The sequence below is a fragment of the Cariama cristata genome, unplaced genomic scaffold (assembly GCF_000690535.1).
Source record: "Cariama cristata isolate BGI_N322 unplaced genomic scaffold, ASM69053v1 scaffold12216, whole genome shotgun sequence".
In the NCBI taxonomy this organism is placed as follows: domain Eukaryota; kingdom Metazoa; phylum Chordata; class Aves; order Cariamiformes; family Cariamidae; genus Cariama; species Cariama cristata.
In genome coordinates, this window is record NW_009622741.1 from 15958 (window position 1) to 35457 (window position 19500).

General features: G+C 41.6%; 1 protein-coding gene across 1 annotated transcript in view; it reads left to right on the forward strand.

Annotated features, from left to right (window-relative positions):
- The window catches only part of EGFLAM (EGF-like, fibronectin type III and laminin G domains), a gene marked incomplete at its 5' end in the record, with an annotated part of 55861 nt that overhangs the window by 15488 nt on the left and 20873 nt on the right, over positions 1–19500 (forward strand). The window contains 7 exons of the mRNA XM_009702455.1: positions 6042–6157; positions 6392–6728; positions 9242–9342; positions 11229–11329; positions 12405–12549; positions 15038–15227; positions 18985–19110. Coding sequence (XP_009700757.1) covers positions 6042–6157; positions 6392–6728; positions 9242–9342; positions 11229–11329; positions 12405–12549; positions 15038–15227; positions 18985–19110 — 1116 coding nt within the window. The remainder of the gene's footprint in view (positions 1–6041; positions 6158–6391; positions 6729–9241; positions 9343–11228; positions 11330–12404; positions 12550–15037; positions 15228–18984; positions 19111–19500) is intronic.

Below are 19500 nucleotides of genomic sequence, written 5' to 3' on the forward strand. Positions count from 1 at the left end.
AGTATAGCGGCTCTCACTTGGCTTTAGTTGTGATGTCTTGTGTAAGAAACTGGTTTGACATTAACCAGAGACGCAGGTACATTGTGCATTAGTAGAAAAGCTGAACTTTTATTGTGAAAAAATGTTCTTGATTAAAGCTGTGCATAGCCTGAATATTTGTTTTTCCCCAAAATACTAAAAAACTCTGAAGAGTGATTTAAACCATTGACAAGTTTCAAGTAACAAAAAAATGCACGCTAAGCTCAAGGGCAACCAAGTAAAATTCACTCCTAGTGCACATTATGTACGTGCAGGTACCTTCCCCCTTCTACTAGCCAGAAAGCCAATAGTTACCTTCTTTGGCCTGGTTAGTCATTCACTTCAGTTGCTGAAGTATAGACATTTGATGCATTTGACATCCTCTAGGTCCTGTGGTTTTCAACTGTCACTGCAGGAGGGCATGTGCCTCCCAGGTATCTCCCTGGGGATGTCTCAGGTACTGTAATGCATCTCAGATGGCACCAGATGCCTGACTCTCTCCAAGTGCCAGTAGATATCTCTTAGTCACTCATTGTTGCTAGAAGGGTGTCAAACAGTTGATATATCTGAAACTGAAGCATCTTTGCTGTTCGGGGTACACATTGTAGGAATTATTATCTTCATTACTGCCATGGTTCCCCCTCTCATATAAACAGTGAAACATGCCACAGATATTTGATGCTATTTTCTGACTTCCTATGTATTCCTCAGAAATACCTGAGATATTTTAGGAAGCTGGCAGAAGCTCATGCAATATCTGGCTCCTTTGCGCTTAGTTCACATAGTGCTGGCACTAAGGTCCTTAATGTGCTTGGATTTTAAAAATTTGTAGTATTACGCTTGTTTATCCTGGATTTTTGTGCTTGTTTTGAAATAATTAGTGCTTTCCTGATGCTTGTTTTAACCGAAGAACAAATTCCGAGCATTACCTCAAATGCAATGAACCTTCAGGATCCGTGCTCCGTGGTGTAAGTGTCTTGCAGCATTTCTAGGCAGGCTGAGATGAGTCCTGCAGACACTGAGTCCACACTGCTTGGGGGTGTTTTCTGCTGGGGTTAATCTCATTCTCACGTGTAATTCTCTTATTTTGATTTTAAAAAGCAGCTGGCTTTGTGGTACTCGACTACATTGTTTCAGATCAGCATAGGAAACTGTTGTCTTTGTTTGCTAAAATGTTCCTCTGAAGGGTTGTTGATGGTATCACCTAATGTGACAGACCTCCCAAGGTCCTCGCAAGTAGAACATGTGGCCTTGATTATAAGCAGTTATCCCCTTACCTAGTAAAAAAATGCATGCTTGGTTTATGTTACATTGCTCCATTTTCAGGGAGGAAAGAGAGGGTAAGTTTCCCCAAGGGTTCTCATTTATTTGTAATTTGGTTTAATTTTTTTTTCCTAGAGGGAAATGATGTAATAAATCAATTTTTGTTGCCTTTCTTAATTACACGTACAGGTTGGGGGTATTTGACTTATATGGTTGTTGGGGTTTTGATATAACAAATATTTTAATGTGTCATGGACAATTTACTTGAAAATAAAAGGTTGCACATATCCAGTTTAGTAACAACAAAATAAACTGTCCCAAAGAATCAAACAAAGTCTCATCGCCTGCTTTGCTTAAATACCCTTTGTCTCCTGGGGAAACAGATGGGTTTTGCACTGTGCCTGGAAGGTCATCAGCCTTGGGCTTTGCCAGACCAACAGAGGAAGCTTCTTCTGTTAAAAATACCCTCCTGCTTGTCTCCACAGCAAATGTGACAGAAGTGGCTGCTTAATTGGAGTACATCCCTTCCTCTGGTCCTGGTTGTCACTGCCAGGCTCATACTGAGCAAGGCATTGGCACAGGTGCTTAAGTATTCTGCACGGTGCTTGAATGTGTCACCTGAGGCTCAAGTGCAGGAAAAGGGCAGTCCCTCAGGCCTGAGCCTTGATGTAAATGATGGTGATGTGTCCTGGAGATAGCAAATAGAGAAGGTTTTCCACAGAACTGTTTTCGGCAGTTCTACAAAGGCTTTACAAAGGCAGCAGGGACAAAAAGCAAGAGACAGGCCAAGTGATATGCAATGCCTCACTGTGACTCACTGACAAGAATAAAACTGGGATTAAAATGCCTCTGATGTATTTTGGATTTAGACCTGTGAGGGGTTCTGCATGGAGATGATCAGCCTGCTACCACTTCCATTCAATCTGCCCGTGTTGCAATGCTCGGTGGTCTACCTCCTGTACTCTCCTGTGTCTTCTGATCGGTGTGCTGGTGGTCACTTAATGAGCAAAACACAAGTTTATGGAGTTTTCTATTTGTTTTGAGAAAGATTTCTTTGGTATAACTTAATCCCTAATTATTTGGAAAGAAGCTGTCTAAAGTTCATGACCCACCACAGGTTTTCCAATTAATTGTAAGACAGGATTATGGGATCTGGTAGAGTGTCTTAACAGGTTTCATCTCCTGGTACGCTGAAACACTGATTTAATGAAATATAGCACACTTATAATCTCTGTAGTCATTGTTTTAATATTTGCAGAGTACCACTTTGTTTAATTGTCCCTCATTTGCCACCCATTAGGAGATGAGCTGCCCACCAAAGCAACACAGTGCTCTTAAGAGATGGGCTCATGTTGGGGTTTCTCTACAAAATGTCCTGTTAACTTCTCTGCTTTCTGTTTGTTTTGTAGCTTTATTGCATCACATCACATGTGACTAGCATGTCACACCCAGTGAGCAAACACTAAATGTAGGGAAGAGCAAGGTGACTGAGAAGCCAGTGGGCTGTTAGATGATCTCATCATTTGTGTGTATACTCACCTGCATAAATCCAGGCATAGTTAGAAGAGAGTACATCTGCATGACTTCATTGCTCCCGGGTGCATTATGTGTTACCAAAACTGCTCACAGATCATCAGGTAATGTAGCATGTGCTGGCTGAAACTCGGATAGAGCCAGGGAGGAGCAAAAGTGGGGATTTGGGGCCATTCTAGAGACCTGTGGACTTTAGGACATGAAGTTACACTTTTCCTGGTGATGCCAAACTTGTATCCTGAAGGTCTTTGAAGAAGGGCCTCAAAGCAGTCTTTTCTACCAGTCACAATAAACTGTACTTTCTTTGCTCTCTCCAGGCTGTAAATGTACCAGTTCAATGAGGTGAAAGGAATCATTGTCTGGTTTAAAGTAGTGGGTACATTCTGTCTCCCAAGGTCTTCTGTTGGAAAAGCATGGAACATTTTGGTCTGCTGGATGAAAGAGGAACATCTTCTGCTTGGGGAACTGCCTGTCACTCCTAAGTTACCAGGTCTCATTGCATGCTGGTGGTTATTGATGCAGTTTAGTAATACCTCCACTCAAATCACGAGTTATACTTCTGTAAAACTGACATGGCATAGAAGTCATGTCTATACATGTAAGCAAGTGTGCGTATCTGAATGTGAATTCGAAACTTAACATTTTTCTACATGTTGATATAAAGATACTTAATTCTCTGTATTGCTTCATTCCTGCTATCCTTAATGAACCTAAAACCCATTAAGCCAATAGAAAGTTTGCTTGAGAAGAGAAAAAAATGTTGTAGAATTTATACTACAACAGATGTTTATTCTGTAGCTTATGACTTCTAAATTAGAAAATGGAGTTTGTGTATCACAGCTTGTTTGAATACAGACGAGATTGTTTTCCCTGACACATGATTGTGACTTTTTCTTTCTTTTTCTCAACTTATCTTTATGGCTTCTGTTACTCTTTACCTGAGTAATTACAGTTTCATCCATTAGAAGAACTGAATTAGTTCTGAAATAGTTTCAGAGATACAGTATAAAGGCAACAAAAGTAATATTACAGACCTGACTTAAATCAACAGTATTCCAGTGAGCTGAAAATTGCTGCATCTGCTGGGAGCTAAGTGAGTGCTGGGCACTACTTCATTCATATAACTTCTGTTAAACTGCAAGTCATATTTATGATGCTTATGTTTGAGGTTTTGCACACTGAAATTCTTGTGTAGAAATGCATGTCTTATAAAGTCACTGTTGTCAAAAATGGAGATTCTGATGCAGTGATGGGTGGAAGAGATCAACCTTGCAGTTGGACTAGATGATCATTGTAGGTCCCTTTCAGCTGAAATATTCTGTTCTGTTCTGTTCTGTTCTATTCTATTCTATTCTATCCTATTCTATTCCATTCCATTCCATTCTATTCCATTCCATTCTATCTTCTTACCTGAAGTAGGTGATTAACCTAAGTGGCTATACAAGTAAGTACTAGGAGTAAGAGGTTTTGCTCACATTTTGATAATACCTTTTGTTTTCCATAATGAATGCAAGATTTGGACCAGTTCATAAATGTGCAGTGTGTTTCTCCAACAGTAATCCTTTGCCTGTGCATTCACAGTCACTAGCAGAAATAATCTGGATTGTCTAGTTGGCCTCATCTCATTACCAACTGTAAAGCTATGAGTTCTCTGCTCAGCTTGGTAGATTTCTGTTCAATATACAGTTAAATTGTATTACTTACAGATGATTAGGTATACATGTTAGAGTGGAAAACCTTACACACATTCTCTCCTGGTCTTGCATGCTGTTTTAGTTGCAAGTGTATATGCCTCATTACCTCTTCTCATTTGCCTCTGATTTTTCTGTACACTGGTGTAACATATAAAGCCCATTGATAAGTATCTCCCACAAAGTGTATGGTGGGCAGCCAATTAGCCAGTTGGGGCATGTGTTTGTATCTGGTGCACATACGCTTGATTTCATAACTGTCTGCCAGGATTTCTGGGTTGCAGTCACAGCAAAGGAGGAGAGGGTACAAAAAGGTTCAGACAAGGGCTCTCCTGCCTGAATCAGGTCAGTGAGATGTTTTTCCATTATTCTCCACTGAGATGGGAGATGGCTGACCCCAGTTAGACCAGCTCAACTGGCCCAATAGCACTGTGCCCACACTGCTTCTGAAAATCTGCTGAGCCTTGTTAGCGTTCGCTGGCTCCATCGAGTTGTTCAAGTGGCATTTTCTGGGTTGTCAGGTCTCCTTTCTGCACTGCTAAAATAAATGAGCAAGCATGGTCAGCCCATACAGAGACTTTGCAAAGCAGGTGTTACCTATGCTTATTTAAGTGATTGCAAAATATTTTATGAAAAAGGCAAATGTATGAAGTCTGTTGTTTTAATCATTGTCAAATGTCTGTCTACTCTTAACCTGCTGAAATGACAAATAACAATTGTGATGTGGTTACCTGTATTATCTTTCTTCACAACTTCTGGTAAGTTTTAACAGCTAAAAAGTATAAACCATTGTTTAAGCAGAATTTGCTACATGCAGTGCAGAAAAGCACAGATATTTTCTATGAGGAACTTCTTACTGTTTAAACTGTCCGTTCCCAGTCCAGAGTCCTTCACAGCACAGTTCATGCACTCCAGGGAGAGGAAGAAGCAGATTATGCACATGAAAAACACATGATGTTTGTGCATATTTCTTTTTTTGAGGTGCTAAATTGTGTTTTAATAAACAGCCTAAAAATACACTTTGGATGCAAATTTCATGAGCATTGGAGCCAGTGGAGGCGTAAAAAGTCCTAAATAGAGTGTGCCAGAAAAGCCTTATCTAGATGCATCTCTTTTGCTGTTCAAGTTATTTGGTCGCCAGTAGGGCAGATATGGGACTGTGTATTTATAAAAGTAAAAAGTTTGATCTAAAACCAATTCAAATATTAAAATGTCTGTGCTGAAAAAGTTCAGAACCATTGTCCTGGAAGAATGATGGATAAAAGTCAGTTTGCAGCGGGAGAACTGAGCTTTGCCTGCTTTGTTTGTTTAGTCTCTCAGTAAGTGACTAAATGAAGGTCTTCACTTTAAGTTGCATGCGTGTCACTTGGAAAGCATCTCCCATCTTCAGGCTGACATTTACCTTGTCTGTACAGGATGAACATTAACACCACTTCAGATTTCAGTGTGGCAAATCAGGGGGTGGTAAGATCTGAGTTGCTATGTGTAAAGAGAAAAAATGTATATGAGCTGAATATGCCAAGTGTGTCTTTTTAGGCTCTGAGGAGTTAGGAAGTGGAACCTATGGGCATCAGTATATCACAGACACAGTGACTGGTGATGGTGATGGATTTGACATCGATGACTCAGACTACGACATTTACATAGAAGAGGTAAATTTCAAAATTTCACTTTGGCATTTCTGTTTTCTTTATAGTCTCAATATTTTAAAGTGTCCGGTCTTGTCAAGAAGTTTAATATCTGATATTATGTGCTCAGGTATAATAATGTGGTTGTTTCTTCGGTGAGGATGAGTTTCTTGCCTCAGATCTGTATCTTGGAAGGTATCCATTTCACTTCCATGTAGCATTTTAGGTTTTACTGAATTTGTTTTTGTTTTCTTTCAGCTCAGACCTCTTCCTGCTATCAAAGGAGGCAACAGAAAATTTCTGGTTGAAACTAAGGTCACACCAAAGTCTAGTTCCAGGCTCCTGTCACGGGTCCTTACAACCACTTCTGAACCCACTACTTCCATTCCCACCACCACACGGCCTTCAACCACAGCAAGGGCGACTATGGCTCAGGCAGCAAGGAAGGGCAGCACGTCTTCTGCTGCACGCCTCTTTGATCTCTCCTGCGATGAGGCCATCTGTTCTGCAGACAGCTTTTGCATCAACGACTACGACCGGGGTGGCTCCCGCTGCCACTGCAACTTGGGAAAAGGAGGAGAGACGTGTGCGGAAGGTAGGTTTCTCTGTGCCTGCTGCTGCTGGCTTCTCTTTGTCTGGTGCAAGAAACAGCTTTGTGAGGAGTAACTGTCTGGGCTTAATGGATCCCTAAGGACAGCAGCAGCTTCCACATCCCAGTTCAGACATCGGTCTCTTTGCTCCTCTTTCCTCAACTAGATGTGAAGAAGTTATTCTTTAGTAAAACTGGATGCAGACCCCATGTGAAGGTGCATAGGGGAGGTTAATCCTCCTTCCCCCACCTAGGAGTGGGAGGGTGACGGAGTCAAGTATGTTGATAGGCACCCACACGTGACAAGATCCAGCCATGGCATCAACAGCCTCCAGGAGGGACATTCAACCCCCCTTTGACTCTTGCCTTTTGCCTGCAGCTGGAGCCTTGAACATTTCCAGTGTGGTCCTTTGGAAGATGCTGATCCTGCAGCAGGGTTGTGACACAGAGCCCCCATTGTAAAACCACCTCCACAGAAGGCTTTCCCCGTGGCCTTCAGGGCAAAAGTGCTGGAGTGGTAGGCTCAGCACTCATGTCAGGCGGCCTGTGGCAAGGGAGGAACAAAACCCCCTCCCCACTTCAAAAAGCATGAGCTGAAGCCTGGGTCAATGTGAGGAGGTGCAGTTGTCCCAGTCAGGACTTGCCACACATCCTCTCACCTCTCTGCAGGGCAGTTGAGCCAGGGCAAGAGCTTGCCGAGCTGAAGGAGGCTGTCCTGTTTCTCCTTCCCTTGTCGCCTTCCTGTCCTCTCCCTCTGCAGACTTAACCTCACCCTTTTGCTGGATCTGATGTTGAGCTGATCACCTGCTGAGCTAGCCCAGCTCGCTTACCAGGACATAAGCAGGTCGCTTATTTTTTTGCTCCTGGAGTTATTTTTCATCTGGTTTGGTGACCAAGGGGTCAGATGAATGCCAGAGCTCGTGCAAAGGAAGTCCCATTGCTTGTAGTGATGCTGTCCCGCCAGCTAAGAAAGACTGTTCTGTCTCTCTGCATGGTGATCAGATCTGTCAAGGCCCTGCCACACAGCAGAGCATCAGAGACACATGTTTTTTCTGCAGGCTCGGGTTAGATATTTGTGATGCACAGTGTCATGCATCAGGGATGCAGGCACTGAGGGTGTTTGATCTTCTCCTCCTGGTGCTGGTGTAAAGAGAGCTCATTCTCAAAACAATCTGTTGTGATTCAGCCACACGGAACAGCTGCAGATGTGATTTTTGGCCTTGATCAAGTATGAAGAGTCAAGGATTTATTTGAACTGACATAACTGTATACAACTTGTAGAGTGGGTTTGTTAATATCAGTCCAAACCCACCATTTTTCACAAGGGAGTTTGTTATTCCTTGGTAAGCAGTAGCATCATGTACCAATATTCCCTTGAATTTCTGAATTTCTCCACAGCAGCCAATATTGTTAAATAGTACATTAATCTGAATGAAACCAGACTTTTCTTTACAATCAACAGCTGCATGGAGCTCTGGTCTGGTCAGTTCTGATTGTGATCAGGGCATGAGTTAATCGCTATCTGCTGTGGCTACATTAGGGTTTATAGCACCAGTTCTCTTCACCTCAGCCTAAAATGTATGCCTTGCAAACAAAAAAGCTGAGAGCGCTGTATCAGATCCAAATATGCCAGAAAAACCCACTCAGTATTCAAATAGAAAAGAGGAATAGGACTCCTCATCCTTTCTTCCTCATTAGACTTAGATCCACTGCAAAAATAAGAATTGAGGCCTCAAAATGTATCTGTCCTTAGTGTTTCTTAGGAAAATAAGCTGCAAAGGTAGCAGTAAGACATTTCTCTGATTTTCTTTTTCTGTGCTGAAGCCAGGTTGGGCTTCTAACATGAGACAACAAAGGGTGAGGATTGATAACACCAGCAGACAAGAGCAGTATGAAGGGCCACTGTTGCAGCCAGGGATGGAGAGATGCCTGCAGGGACTCTTTTCTCACCATCACTCTCTTTAGCTTCTGCCCTGAGCTGACTTGAGGGAAGTGCTGGAAGCTGCTGGGATATTATGAGCTATCCAAGGATTCTGCAGATGCTGGACGCAGCAGCCACGGAGCAACAGTGACTAATGTGGTGTAGAGTCTGACCTCATTTCCTGCATATGTTTTTACAATCCTGCACAACAGAAAATTACTTAGTTGTCTCTGTGTTAAATGAATTCTTAAAAGGAGGTAAACATAAAGTTGATGGATTCTGTCTTCTGTAACAAGGATGAAGATCTGAAGAAATTTCCACTGAAGCCAGCGATTAAACTGTTGAGCAGTATTTGGCCCTCAGTATCCTGTTTCTTTCCCAGTTCACCAGGTCCTCAGGAATAAAGGATTTAGTTGTGAAAGGTGGTGGAAGGACAAGGCAATAGGTTAACTGACTGTTGACTACTGCTAACTAATGGTTGTCTCTGGAGGAACTCTGCCTTTCATTTTTGCCTGATGTTATCTAGTGTTAAATGTGTATATTGATTTTTATATGGGAGAAAACTGCTAAATAACATGCTTCTGTCTTTGCTTTTCAGATATTATTATCCAGTACCCTCAGTTCTCTGGCTACTCGTACATCACCTTTGAACCACTGAAAAACTCCTATCAGACATTTCAGATTACCCTTGAATTCAGGGTAAGTTTAAACAATTGCAAGCTCACATGGAGCTTTAAATTTTATTTGCTTATTCTGGTGCTGTGGACAACAGAACAATAGCTTAGCTTCAGTATAGCTTATAATGCAATTGTTGTGACCCTATACATAACCTTCATCTCTAAAGATCTGGCTTCACCTTAGAATCATAGAATCATAGAATCATTATGGTTGGAAGAGACCTCAAAGATCATCAAGTCCAACCGTACACCTGATGCCACCCTGTCCACTAAACCATGTCTTGAAGTGCCACATCTAAACGTTTTTTGAACATCTCCAGGGACGATGACTCCACCACCTCCCTAGGGAGCCTGTTCCAATGCCTAACGACTCTAACAGTGAAGCAGTTCTTTCTAATGTCCAGCCTGAACCTCCCCTGGCGCAACTTGAGACCATTTCCTCTCGTCCTATCGCTAATTACCGGGGAGAAGAGCCCAATCCCCACCTCACTACAACCTCCTTTCAGGTAGTTGTAGAGGGCAATCAGGTCTCCCCTCAGCCTCCTCTTCTCCAGACTAAACAACCCCAGCTCCCTCAGCTGCTCCTCATAAGGCTTTTTCTCCAGGCCCTTCACCAGCTTTGTTGCCCTTCTCTGAACACGCTCCAGCACCTCAATGTCCTTCTTGTAGTGAGGGGCCCAAAACTGGACACAGTATTCAAGGTGCGGCCTCACCAGCGCAGAGTACAAAGGGATGATCACTGCCCTAGTCCTGCTGGCCACACTGTTTCTGATACAGGCCAGGATGCTATTGACCTTCAATGAATACAAATGAAATTGGTAAATCGAGCTAAAATATTTGCATCCATTATTGATAGGCAGTGCATGAGAGAATCCCTGGGACTATTAATACTGGTGTTGAAGACTAGGGGCAATGTATGTTGGCAAGGTTATAACCATAGGAATGAGCTACAGACTGAAGTACGCCTGGAATTTTTGTGAATTACAGTTTGGAAGTGGCATGCGGGATCTTTGCATATAAGAACCTGTGATATTGTTGTACTGAGCAAAATACTGCCCTATACCCAGAGCTCCTTTCCCACCCTGCAGGATTTAGGTAGGCATTACTTTCCACCTCTGAAGTTTGGGACACGGGCTAGTAATACATGCAAGGTACTGGACTACTTAAACTACAGCTCTGAAGTGACAGCGTCCATCCCACGGTGACTTGTGTTAACAGTCTGTGTACTACTGTGAGAACTGGTAGGGCTGCCTGTAGGGAGGGTGGCCGAACTCCAGGATGCACCCCTGCTCCCACGTAAGGCAGACTTGCCAGCCTCACAGCCTGGGTACGAGACTGTCACTAGAGCAGCAGCAGACTGTTGCCTCATGTGGTGATCCAACAATTCTCTGGCAATTTGTCAGCTTAAAATGCAGAATGAGTGGGAAAAGCCACTGTGTCAGCTGCTATGCACATAAGGAGAAATCCTGCTGTATGGGTTGTTTAGCTTGAAAAGTGTCAGACTCTCTGAACATGGGAAGCAGAGTGTGTGTATTCATGTGCAGTAAGTCTCATGTGTCCACACTTAACAGGCTTGCTAGAACATTCTTGCTAGACGTTGTGCTCAGAGGTCTCATATGGGACATGTCTGACAATCTTTAATGCTTTCAGGCTTGGTTTTAGGTCTGATAGAATCATGCTGTAAGTAGAAGAGAGGTTCTTACACCATTTAAGCCTTAAGGCAACATTCTTCTAAGTTCTTAAATGCAGGATTTGAAATTGATCAATATATTTCTGATTCTGCAAGTTAAAAACTTCATTTGAAAAATGCTGTCCCTTTTCTCAAGAAAAGTCTCCCAGGGCTGCTTGCATTTATGTGTTACTGTGAGGCTTAGACTTTGATTTTTCGTGTCAATGCAATGATTGCAGGCTGAATCTGAAGATGGTTTGCTGCTATACTGTGGAGAAAATGAACACGGTCGTGGTGATTTTATGTCACTGGCAATTATCCGACGAAACATCCAGTTCAGGTAAAACCTCCGCCCTAAATCTGATGTAAAGAAAAGGTACCATTCCTACCTCCTGGGACTGCTATATATGATGAATATCTGCTGTATCTTTGACTTCTGCCCCATGCAGTGCACAAAATGGACAGTATTACTTCATTTAACAGTTCTTCAATATTTTTTTCTTTCATTCTTCCTTAGTGTGTGGACATGTGCCCTGTTGAACTCTGTTTACTCATACTTTGGTGTAAAGGCAAAATGATCTTCAAGACATTAGTCCAGGCGTCATTGCTATGTTATCAGAAATGCCTGTGAGCCACTGCATTTGTTAAGCTTATGCTTAGTCAATATTTTTGCTTTACAGCAAAAGGACCTGCAGATAATGTAGCAAACCAAAGGATTTAATGCCAGCAAGGGGCCTCGTACTTCATCTTATATCCCTTGTTTAGATGAGAGTTGCAGGTTTTTTAAACAAAGATGGAGGAGGTTTCTTGCAGTCCCATAGATATGAACCATGTGAAAGAGTATCTTAAGGATCTCCTTATTTGGGATGGTGAGTCTTTGGAAAGTAGGGAATAACAAAGTGGGTGATGTGCCTTTCGTTGTGTTTATGTTCACCTGCACTGAATGGCAGTCAGAGATAATGGTATGTTTTGTGCACATTCAGCTCCACAGAGTCTCCTGGAGGTCTCCTTGTCAATCAGTACTAAGTTTCATATAGAATCATGGAGTTATTAATGTAGCACTGCCTTTCACCAGGGAGTGAGAAAAATTCCCAAGAGAAATTACTGTGATAGCAGGAACTCAGATTGTAATACCCTCCATCCTGAAACAATTTCAGCTGTTGGCAAGCTTTGCAATGCACTTGATATGGCCAAGAATGCAAATTCTTCTCCACTGGAGAAAGACAGATAACGAAGTTTGAAACTTAGAACACATCATATGTAGACCTGCTGTCTAATTTTCCTGTGGTCTTCTAATATGCAATGTGAAACAGAGGTTCCCAGGAGTGAAGGGAATATTTGCAGTCTAAAAACAACTTTCAGTTATTTGGTTAATGCAAGATTGTCAGCTTGCCCTCTCTGTCTTACACTCCCAGGTTCAACTGTGGGACTGGAGTTGCAGTGATAACTAGTGAAAACAAAATCAAGCTGGGGAACTGGCACAGCATCACGTTGTTCAGAGACGGGATAAATGGCTGGCTCAGGATGGACAACGATGCTCCAGTGACAGGAAAATCTCAGGTAGGTAATCCTGCACCTGCAGCTTGACCTTGGGCTCTCTGAAGATTATGATGACATTTTTTTCTTGCCAGCAGAAGTCTGATCAGATTTAAAAGCTACATTTTTGTTTATCAGTGTTGGAGCATTTAGTGAAGCAGGATCAATGTACAGATTACTCTTCCACATACATAGTCTAGAAATCACATAGATAAATATTTCAGTGCTGAATCCTGTCACAGTTTCCCTATTGTCCTCCGTGTCTGCTCTGCCACCCTTCTGCTACAATTCACTAGTCTCAGGTACAGGCTGGTGTTAAAAGTTCATCAGGTTTTGCAGCTACTGTCCCTGATTGCTTTCTTTTTCAAGCCTCAGACAGCTGCTCTGCTTTCTCAGTCAGAGAAAGTATGTTTATTATGTGTATATATTTATGTATAATATGCATATAGCCACACAACGTTTATATACAGAAGTGTAATTGCATGTATACTGTGGACATAGATTTAAGCACAGTAATGGAGATAGGCATTCTGCCCTGACTTACATTAACAGCAACAATTTCGTATGAGGCTGCCCGGATAAAATAGGATAGAGAAGAATGTCTTGACTTGCTCATCTGTTGCCAGGCCAGAAAACAGAAGTGAAATTAAGGCACTGGATAAAAAGACAGTTGGAAATTGTTTCAGATGTCTTTCCTCCTCCATTTGATAGCCATTATTAGTGTGCCATCCCTGGCCCTGAAAACAAGTGGCTTCAGACATCTTATTGCTTTAAACTTTCATATGCAGGCGCTAAAGGGAAAAAAATGCTGTGCATTGAGTTCTCATCAGCTGGAAATGACAGAGGAAAGGATTTCAGTGTCTGTCACGTGTTGCTATGTGTCACTAATGCTATGAAACCATGCAAAGGGGAAATGTGAATCAGGAGAGATATGTCCAGTAGAGACTAATGCCATTGTACAGCACTTTGGTAAGGCAGCATCTGCCTATGCAGGGCTATGATCACCCATAGCTGAGAAAGATGAAGTCGAAGAAGAAAAAGTGGAAAAGAGGGCTAGTAGGAGAATTATGGTTCACAGATTCTATTACAAGAGGAGTTTAACAGTGGACACATATTTTTCTAGCTGCAATTACAGCAGAAAGAAAGTCACTTGCTCCAAGTGCTGCTCTCTACCAGAACTTGCTGCTCCAGTAGTATTGTTGCTCCAATGAGTCCTCCTCAGTTCTTTCTAGTTAGAATGACCTGGATTAGTGTCAGCAGAGTGGTAGTGTTTTTTGACCTGGTTCATTTTGACTTGGACAGTCTAGAAAGTGCCTAGAAGAGAAGTGGAGTTTGACAGACCAAGGCAAGTAGGAACAACAAGGGCGACAGGAGACAGCGAGCAGGTGGAGGCATGCTGGAGAGCTGTATGCCCACAGCCTGGCATGTGCCCACCATGAAACCCTGTGGATGTCTGAACTCTGTTTAGCCACAGGTTCCACCTGAATTATTTTTCCCTGCTGAAACTGAGATCCATTTGATGCAGTTCTGCAGTGCACAGTGCAGTGAACACCTGTAGACTTAATAATGTTGGCTTATTTAGCCTGGCAAAATATAGGCTATGGGGATATAATTTATTGTTATAAACACTATGGAGGCAGGGTAGGGATGAAAAATCCAGAAGGCTTTTAGTCTAAAAGTCAGTGCTGTCAGAAGGACACATTGGTAAAAACTGGCAATGAATAAATGTGAGAATTTTGAGTGTTTTCTTCTAAAGGACAGTGAGGTTTTGAAACAACCTTTGAGTAAGAGGCATATATATTCTGATCAATTTGCGAATGGATTACAACTCCATTGCTCACAATAGCATGGACTTTGGTTTGATGATCCAAAAACTTCTGTGTTGGGTGGTTGTTTTTTGTTTTTGTTTTTGTTTTTGTTTTTGTTTTTTTTTATTCCAGTGCTAGTAAACTTGTAGTGTACATTTCTATAGGCAGGTTAATGCCAAAAAAAAAAGATGGGGAGTAAATTTAGCGCTGGCAAAATGATCAGAACCTTACTGAAGTTGCAATTTTGTCAGCTTTTGTCATTGTTTTTACTGTTGGTTTTTTGTCATTTCATTATTATTCAACGCTAAGCACTTGCTGGGTTCTGTCTATAAGGCAATATCACATTGGTCTGTGTTCCCCAGCACTTAAAGTTTAGAAGACAAGCAATTTTGGCAAAACTAAAGGAAGAAATTATAGCAAAAGCCAGATCACAATCCCTCCTCAGAACATAGTGATTTTTACTTTTTTTATTGCACTTTTAAGAGTCCATGTTATCATGATGGATGCGGGTGCAAAAAGTAACATTTAAAATGGTAGACTGATTGGAGGAATGAGTAATGGAAAGGAATTATCAATGAGCAACCTATGTATCCCCTGACAAAATTCTTTGTGGAGAAAAAACATTGATTATACCCAGTGTGGCTTAATTGGTTATTCTGTGTTATGTCTGTTCTATATCATGTCATGCTCTGTTTTCCCTTCAGGGCCAATACAGTAAAATTACATTCCGGACTCCCTTCTATGTTGGCGGTGCCCCCGGCGTGTACTGGCTGGTCAGAGCCACAGGCACCAACCGTGGGTTTCAGGGATGCGTTCAGTCGCTCAGCATCAATGGAAAGATAATTGATATGAGACCCTGGCCATTAGGGAAAGCTCTCAGTGGTGCTGATGTCGGTAAGTGTAATGGTATGGGGTCTTTAATCAGCAATAAACTAGAGGTTATTTGTTTGTCTGTTGAAAATAATTGAGCAATGGTCCAGGTTTGAGAAAAGGAAGGTGTGATCTCTATTTTTGGCATGGTATTTCTCTTGGCCTTTGCACATTTCTTTTGTTGGGTCTGTAGTAAGAGGGTTTATCACACTGTGCAAGTAAACATCACTGTTTAGTATATCAAAAACACTTGTGGACACAGTTATCCTGCACAGTAAATAGTAAAACCTGTTTTCATGGGCAAACTCAGTGTTGCTGATAGAATTACATCTGCAGCAGTAGTTCCACCAACATCTCTCAGGATGCCTCTTCATGCTCCTGACTGACACAGTCATATCATCAGAAATCAATAGTATGTATCCTGTGTTTGTATTTAAAATACTATGGACCCAACAAAATGTGTTTTGCCTAAAGGCATCATTGCACTTGTCCAAAGCAACACAGGGATCTTTCAGATCCACAGCAGTGCTGTAGCCATTACAGAGGGTTTTTCCCCATTAAACCCCAGTACTGCTGAGGCAAACAGGCTTTGCTGTCAACCATCCTTTTTCTTAATTTCCAGAGTCACAGTACATTTAAAAATACCATGGAATAAATTCTTTCAACAGCTTTATGAAGTGGTGTTAGAACACTATCTCCTCCTCACAGATTAAAAGATGGAGAAGTAGAGAAGTTAATTAACTAGTCCTGTTTTATTTATTAATCTCTATTTCATCCATGGAATGGGCACTTGAAAAAAAGACAGGTCAACAAAATCCTTGCTTTAATGACCTCCCAGTCTAAACAGTTTAAGGGTAAGAGTAAACTCAAGTCAGAAAGCAAGTGGTAAAGGCAGGAAATAGAACCTGTATCACTGCACTCTCCATGCCATGCTTCAGCCACAAAGTCGTCTTTCTTCTCTTCTATAGCTGTTCATTTGGCATCCCAAGAAGGAAGTGATTAATGAGAAACTTCCTAACAATTGCTCTGTATTCTTTAGATACCATGACCAAACTTCTGTGCAGTATAGGGGGAGAACAGAGTGGGCCAAGAAACAGATGCAGGAAAGAATAAGACTTTGGAAGCAGAGTGTAATTTCATGATAGAATGAGAATCTATGGAATTTAGACAGATCTATGAAAGCCTTGGTGAAGTCTGAGCCCTAATCTCTATTGCCTTTTGGGTTGCAGCTAGCTTCCTTCCCATCCATGAATGCTCCACATACTACAGCACCAACAATCAACATCAATGAAAATAAATGCTGGGTTCTGCCATGTGTGACTTGAAACTGAATGATAGAGCCTTACTGTCCTTGTGTGACTGTACGCATTTATATGAAACTGTACCAGGACAGACTGGCAAACAATATGCTATACAAGTTAAGATAAAAATAAATAAATTGCAAGTGAACTCTACTAGGATTTGGAGATGACTTTTGCTAGCCAGTCTTTTGTTCCTTTTCTGTTGGCAGAATGTATGAATCAGGGGTGCTGTGGTACATGAACCACAGAATTGAGGGTGCGGAGGAGAAGGGTCCAGCCTGCCTCAGCACCATCTGTGCTGGCTACAGCAGAAGTCTCACCAAACCATGACCTAAGGAGTTGATAAGGGAGGCAGCACTTGTAGTTCAGAGCAAACACGGCGGGACCCTGGACTCCTGCTGCAGCTTCCCTCCTTCCTCATCTGCCACTGCAGCCAAACAGGTGCAGCCATCAGACCTGTGATTTGCCTTTTCTGTGCGGTCACCTGTGCTGGCCTGAAGGCTGTGATGTCACTGAGACATTGTGAGAGCAGCCTGTCCTTAAATACTAAGACTGGTCCAGTTCAAGCTTTCCCTCAAACCAGTGAGCCTACAATTTGTCCCACTGTCCTTTTCCATTTCTCAAAGACTTTGTTTAACTTTGGTATCTTTGAACATACTGCCAGCATTGACAAACAGTGCAGTACGTGCACAAGATGAGCGTTGTCTTAGTTTTCTGTTCATGCTTCAAACTCAATACATCTAGATCCTTGTTTACGCACATGTCTTGGTTCTGTTTCATCATCTGTAAAGTAGAGCTAGCGCTACTCATTTCTGTCGCTATCATGATAATTGATGAGTATGTGGAGGATCTCAGAGACTAGATACCTGTCCTGCCATGTTTCACCATAGCCATTACAATGCAGTCCAGAAGGAGAAAAGATGGCTCAATGAGCACTGCGAGCACCCCTGCTCCCACAGCTGGGTGTGGGGCAGCCATTTAAAGGGGTAATTGTCCCCTTCCACACAGAAGGAGAATCCATTCCCTTCTGAGAGACTGGTATATTTTGCTTATGCTCCTTGAGTTAGCCCTAGAGCCTTCTGTTATGACTGCTGTACTCAGACCTCCCCTCTCTACAATGAAGAAGGGGCCTGGCAGGAGATTTGTGGATGTGCAACACAAGACAAGTCTGGTCTGGCAGGGAGCTGTACCAGATGACCCCAGAGTTATTATTACCCCTGTCCTGAGCCGGTGAGAAAGTGTTATTTTCCACTGTGGACAGCAGAGTGATTGGGATGAACCAGCACATCATCCGTTCACATCTGCATACTTTCTGCTTTTCTTTCTTGCTATGGGATGGGAATTCAAACTGTAAAGCAGATGCTGTGCTAACAACAGTGCTTTATTGAAGACTTACAGAGTCCTGATCTGGAAACCATCTTTACAATCAGAGTTCTGTATTTAAACTAAACAAAAAGGGCATATCCCTTTCTTGTAGCAGTTTTGCAAGACTTCTCTCAGTCACCTCAGATAACAAAACTGTTCTCCAGTGTTTATTGTCAGAGCTGCCTCACACCACCTGTGCCATCTCAGAGTTGATATTTCAATGTGCCTCAAAATAAATGTGCAATTCTTTGTCATAAACGCTTTGCCCTACCAAATGACATGCTTACACTTGTATACCACAGATGTCTTGTTTGAGCTCCCTTAATGTACAAGATCAGTTTGTTACTATCAACAAGGGGAGAATTATTTAATTAGAAACTAAAATAAAGGAGAAAGTAAACAAAATCAACAAGAATTTCCATCAGATATACATTTGATCATTGCATAATCTAACTTCATAGGTATCAGTTTTAAGAAGTAAATGAGTAAATTACTTGTTCTACATCAATTTCAGCTTAATTCCAGTAAGAAGAAATCATGTCCTTGTTATTTTAGTTGTTCTGCCAGCATAGCAGAAATGCTTCTTAAAAAGCCCATATGCTGATGATATGGATCCCTTTTAGTGCAGACAAGAGGGCTGACAGCCTCATTTTAGTTAATAAGATTAGTTGATGATGATTAACACCTTCCATACTTACCATGGCATGAATTTACAGTGAACAAAGAAGCACTTAAGATAACTGAAATTAAATAAGTCACAGTGCTTTAAACAGAATTTAAATAGAGAGGTTTCTATTTTATGAGAAAATAAAGCCAGGAACAAGAGCAGAAGAAAAGTAATCCAGAGAATTATTGAAAGCTACAACTGTTTTGGTTTGTTAGTAAGGGCTAATTTTTGCTATTTTTAAGGTCTGTTCCTGGCCTAGTACTTAAAAAAAAAAAAAAAAAGGTGCTAAAAATTAAGTTACCTTGTCTAAATTGCACACCATTTGACAAATTGGGAAAGAATCTAAGCAGCAGAGCAAATTGTATTGGTTAGTACCAATGATCAACAGCCAAATAAATCTTCTTTGACAAACTTCTCTGATAAATCAATGTTCTGGCTCTGTGTTTAGGTGAGTGTAGCAGTGGCATCTGTGATGAGGCATCCTGCATCAACAGTGGTACCTGTACTGCGAGCAAAGCAGATTCATACATTTGCCTTTGCCCTCTTGGATTTAAAGGTCATCACTGTGAAGAAGGTGAGAGGATACTGGGCTGCTTATGTTTCTTTGTATGTGTTATTTAGTGTTCAATGTGTTTTCCACATAGTGACATCCAAGATGGTCCTATGCTATTACACTGACAGAAGAGAGTACTTGTTACTTCATCTTTTTAAAATCACATAGTGGAACCCTTCCCCACCATTCACTTTGGGGCTAGATCCAGCTCCTACATAATTAGTAATTCTCAAACCTCTTTGCTTATTTGAACTAACTATAATTAAGCATCTCAAACTTACTTTTCAGAAGTTAAAATAATGTACCACTCCACCACTAAACATTAACTCTAAAAAAATCCCTACCTTTCTCCTAAAACCGGTGTCAGCTGTATATTCTGAAATGTAAAGGACTCAATATCAATTTCCTGCT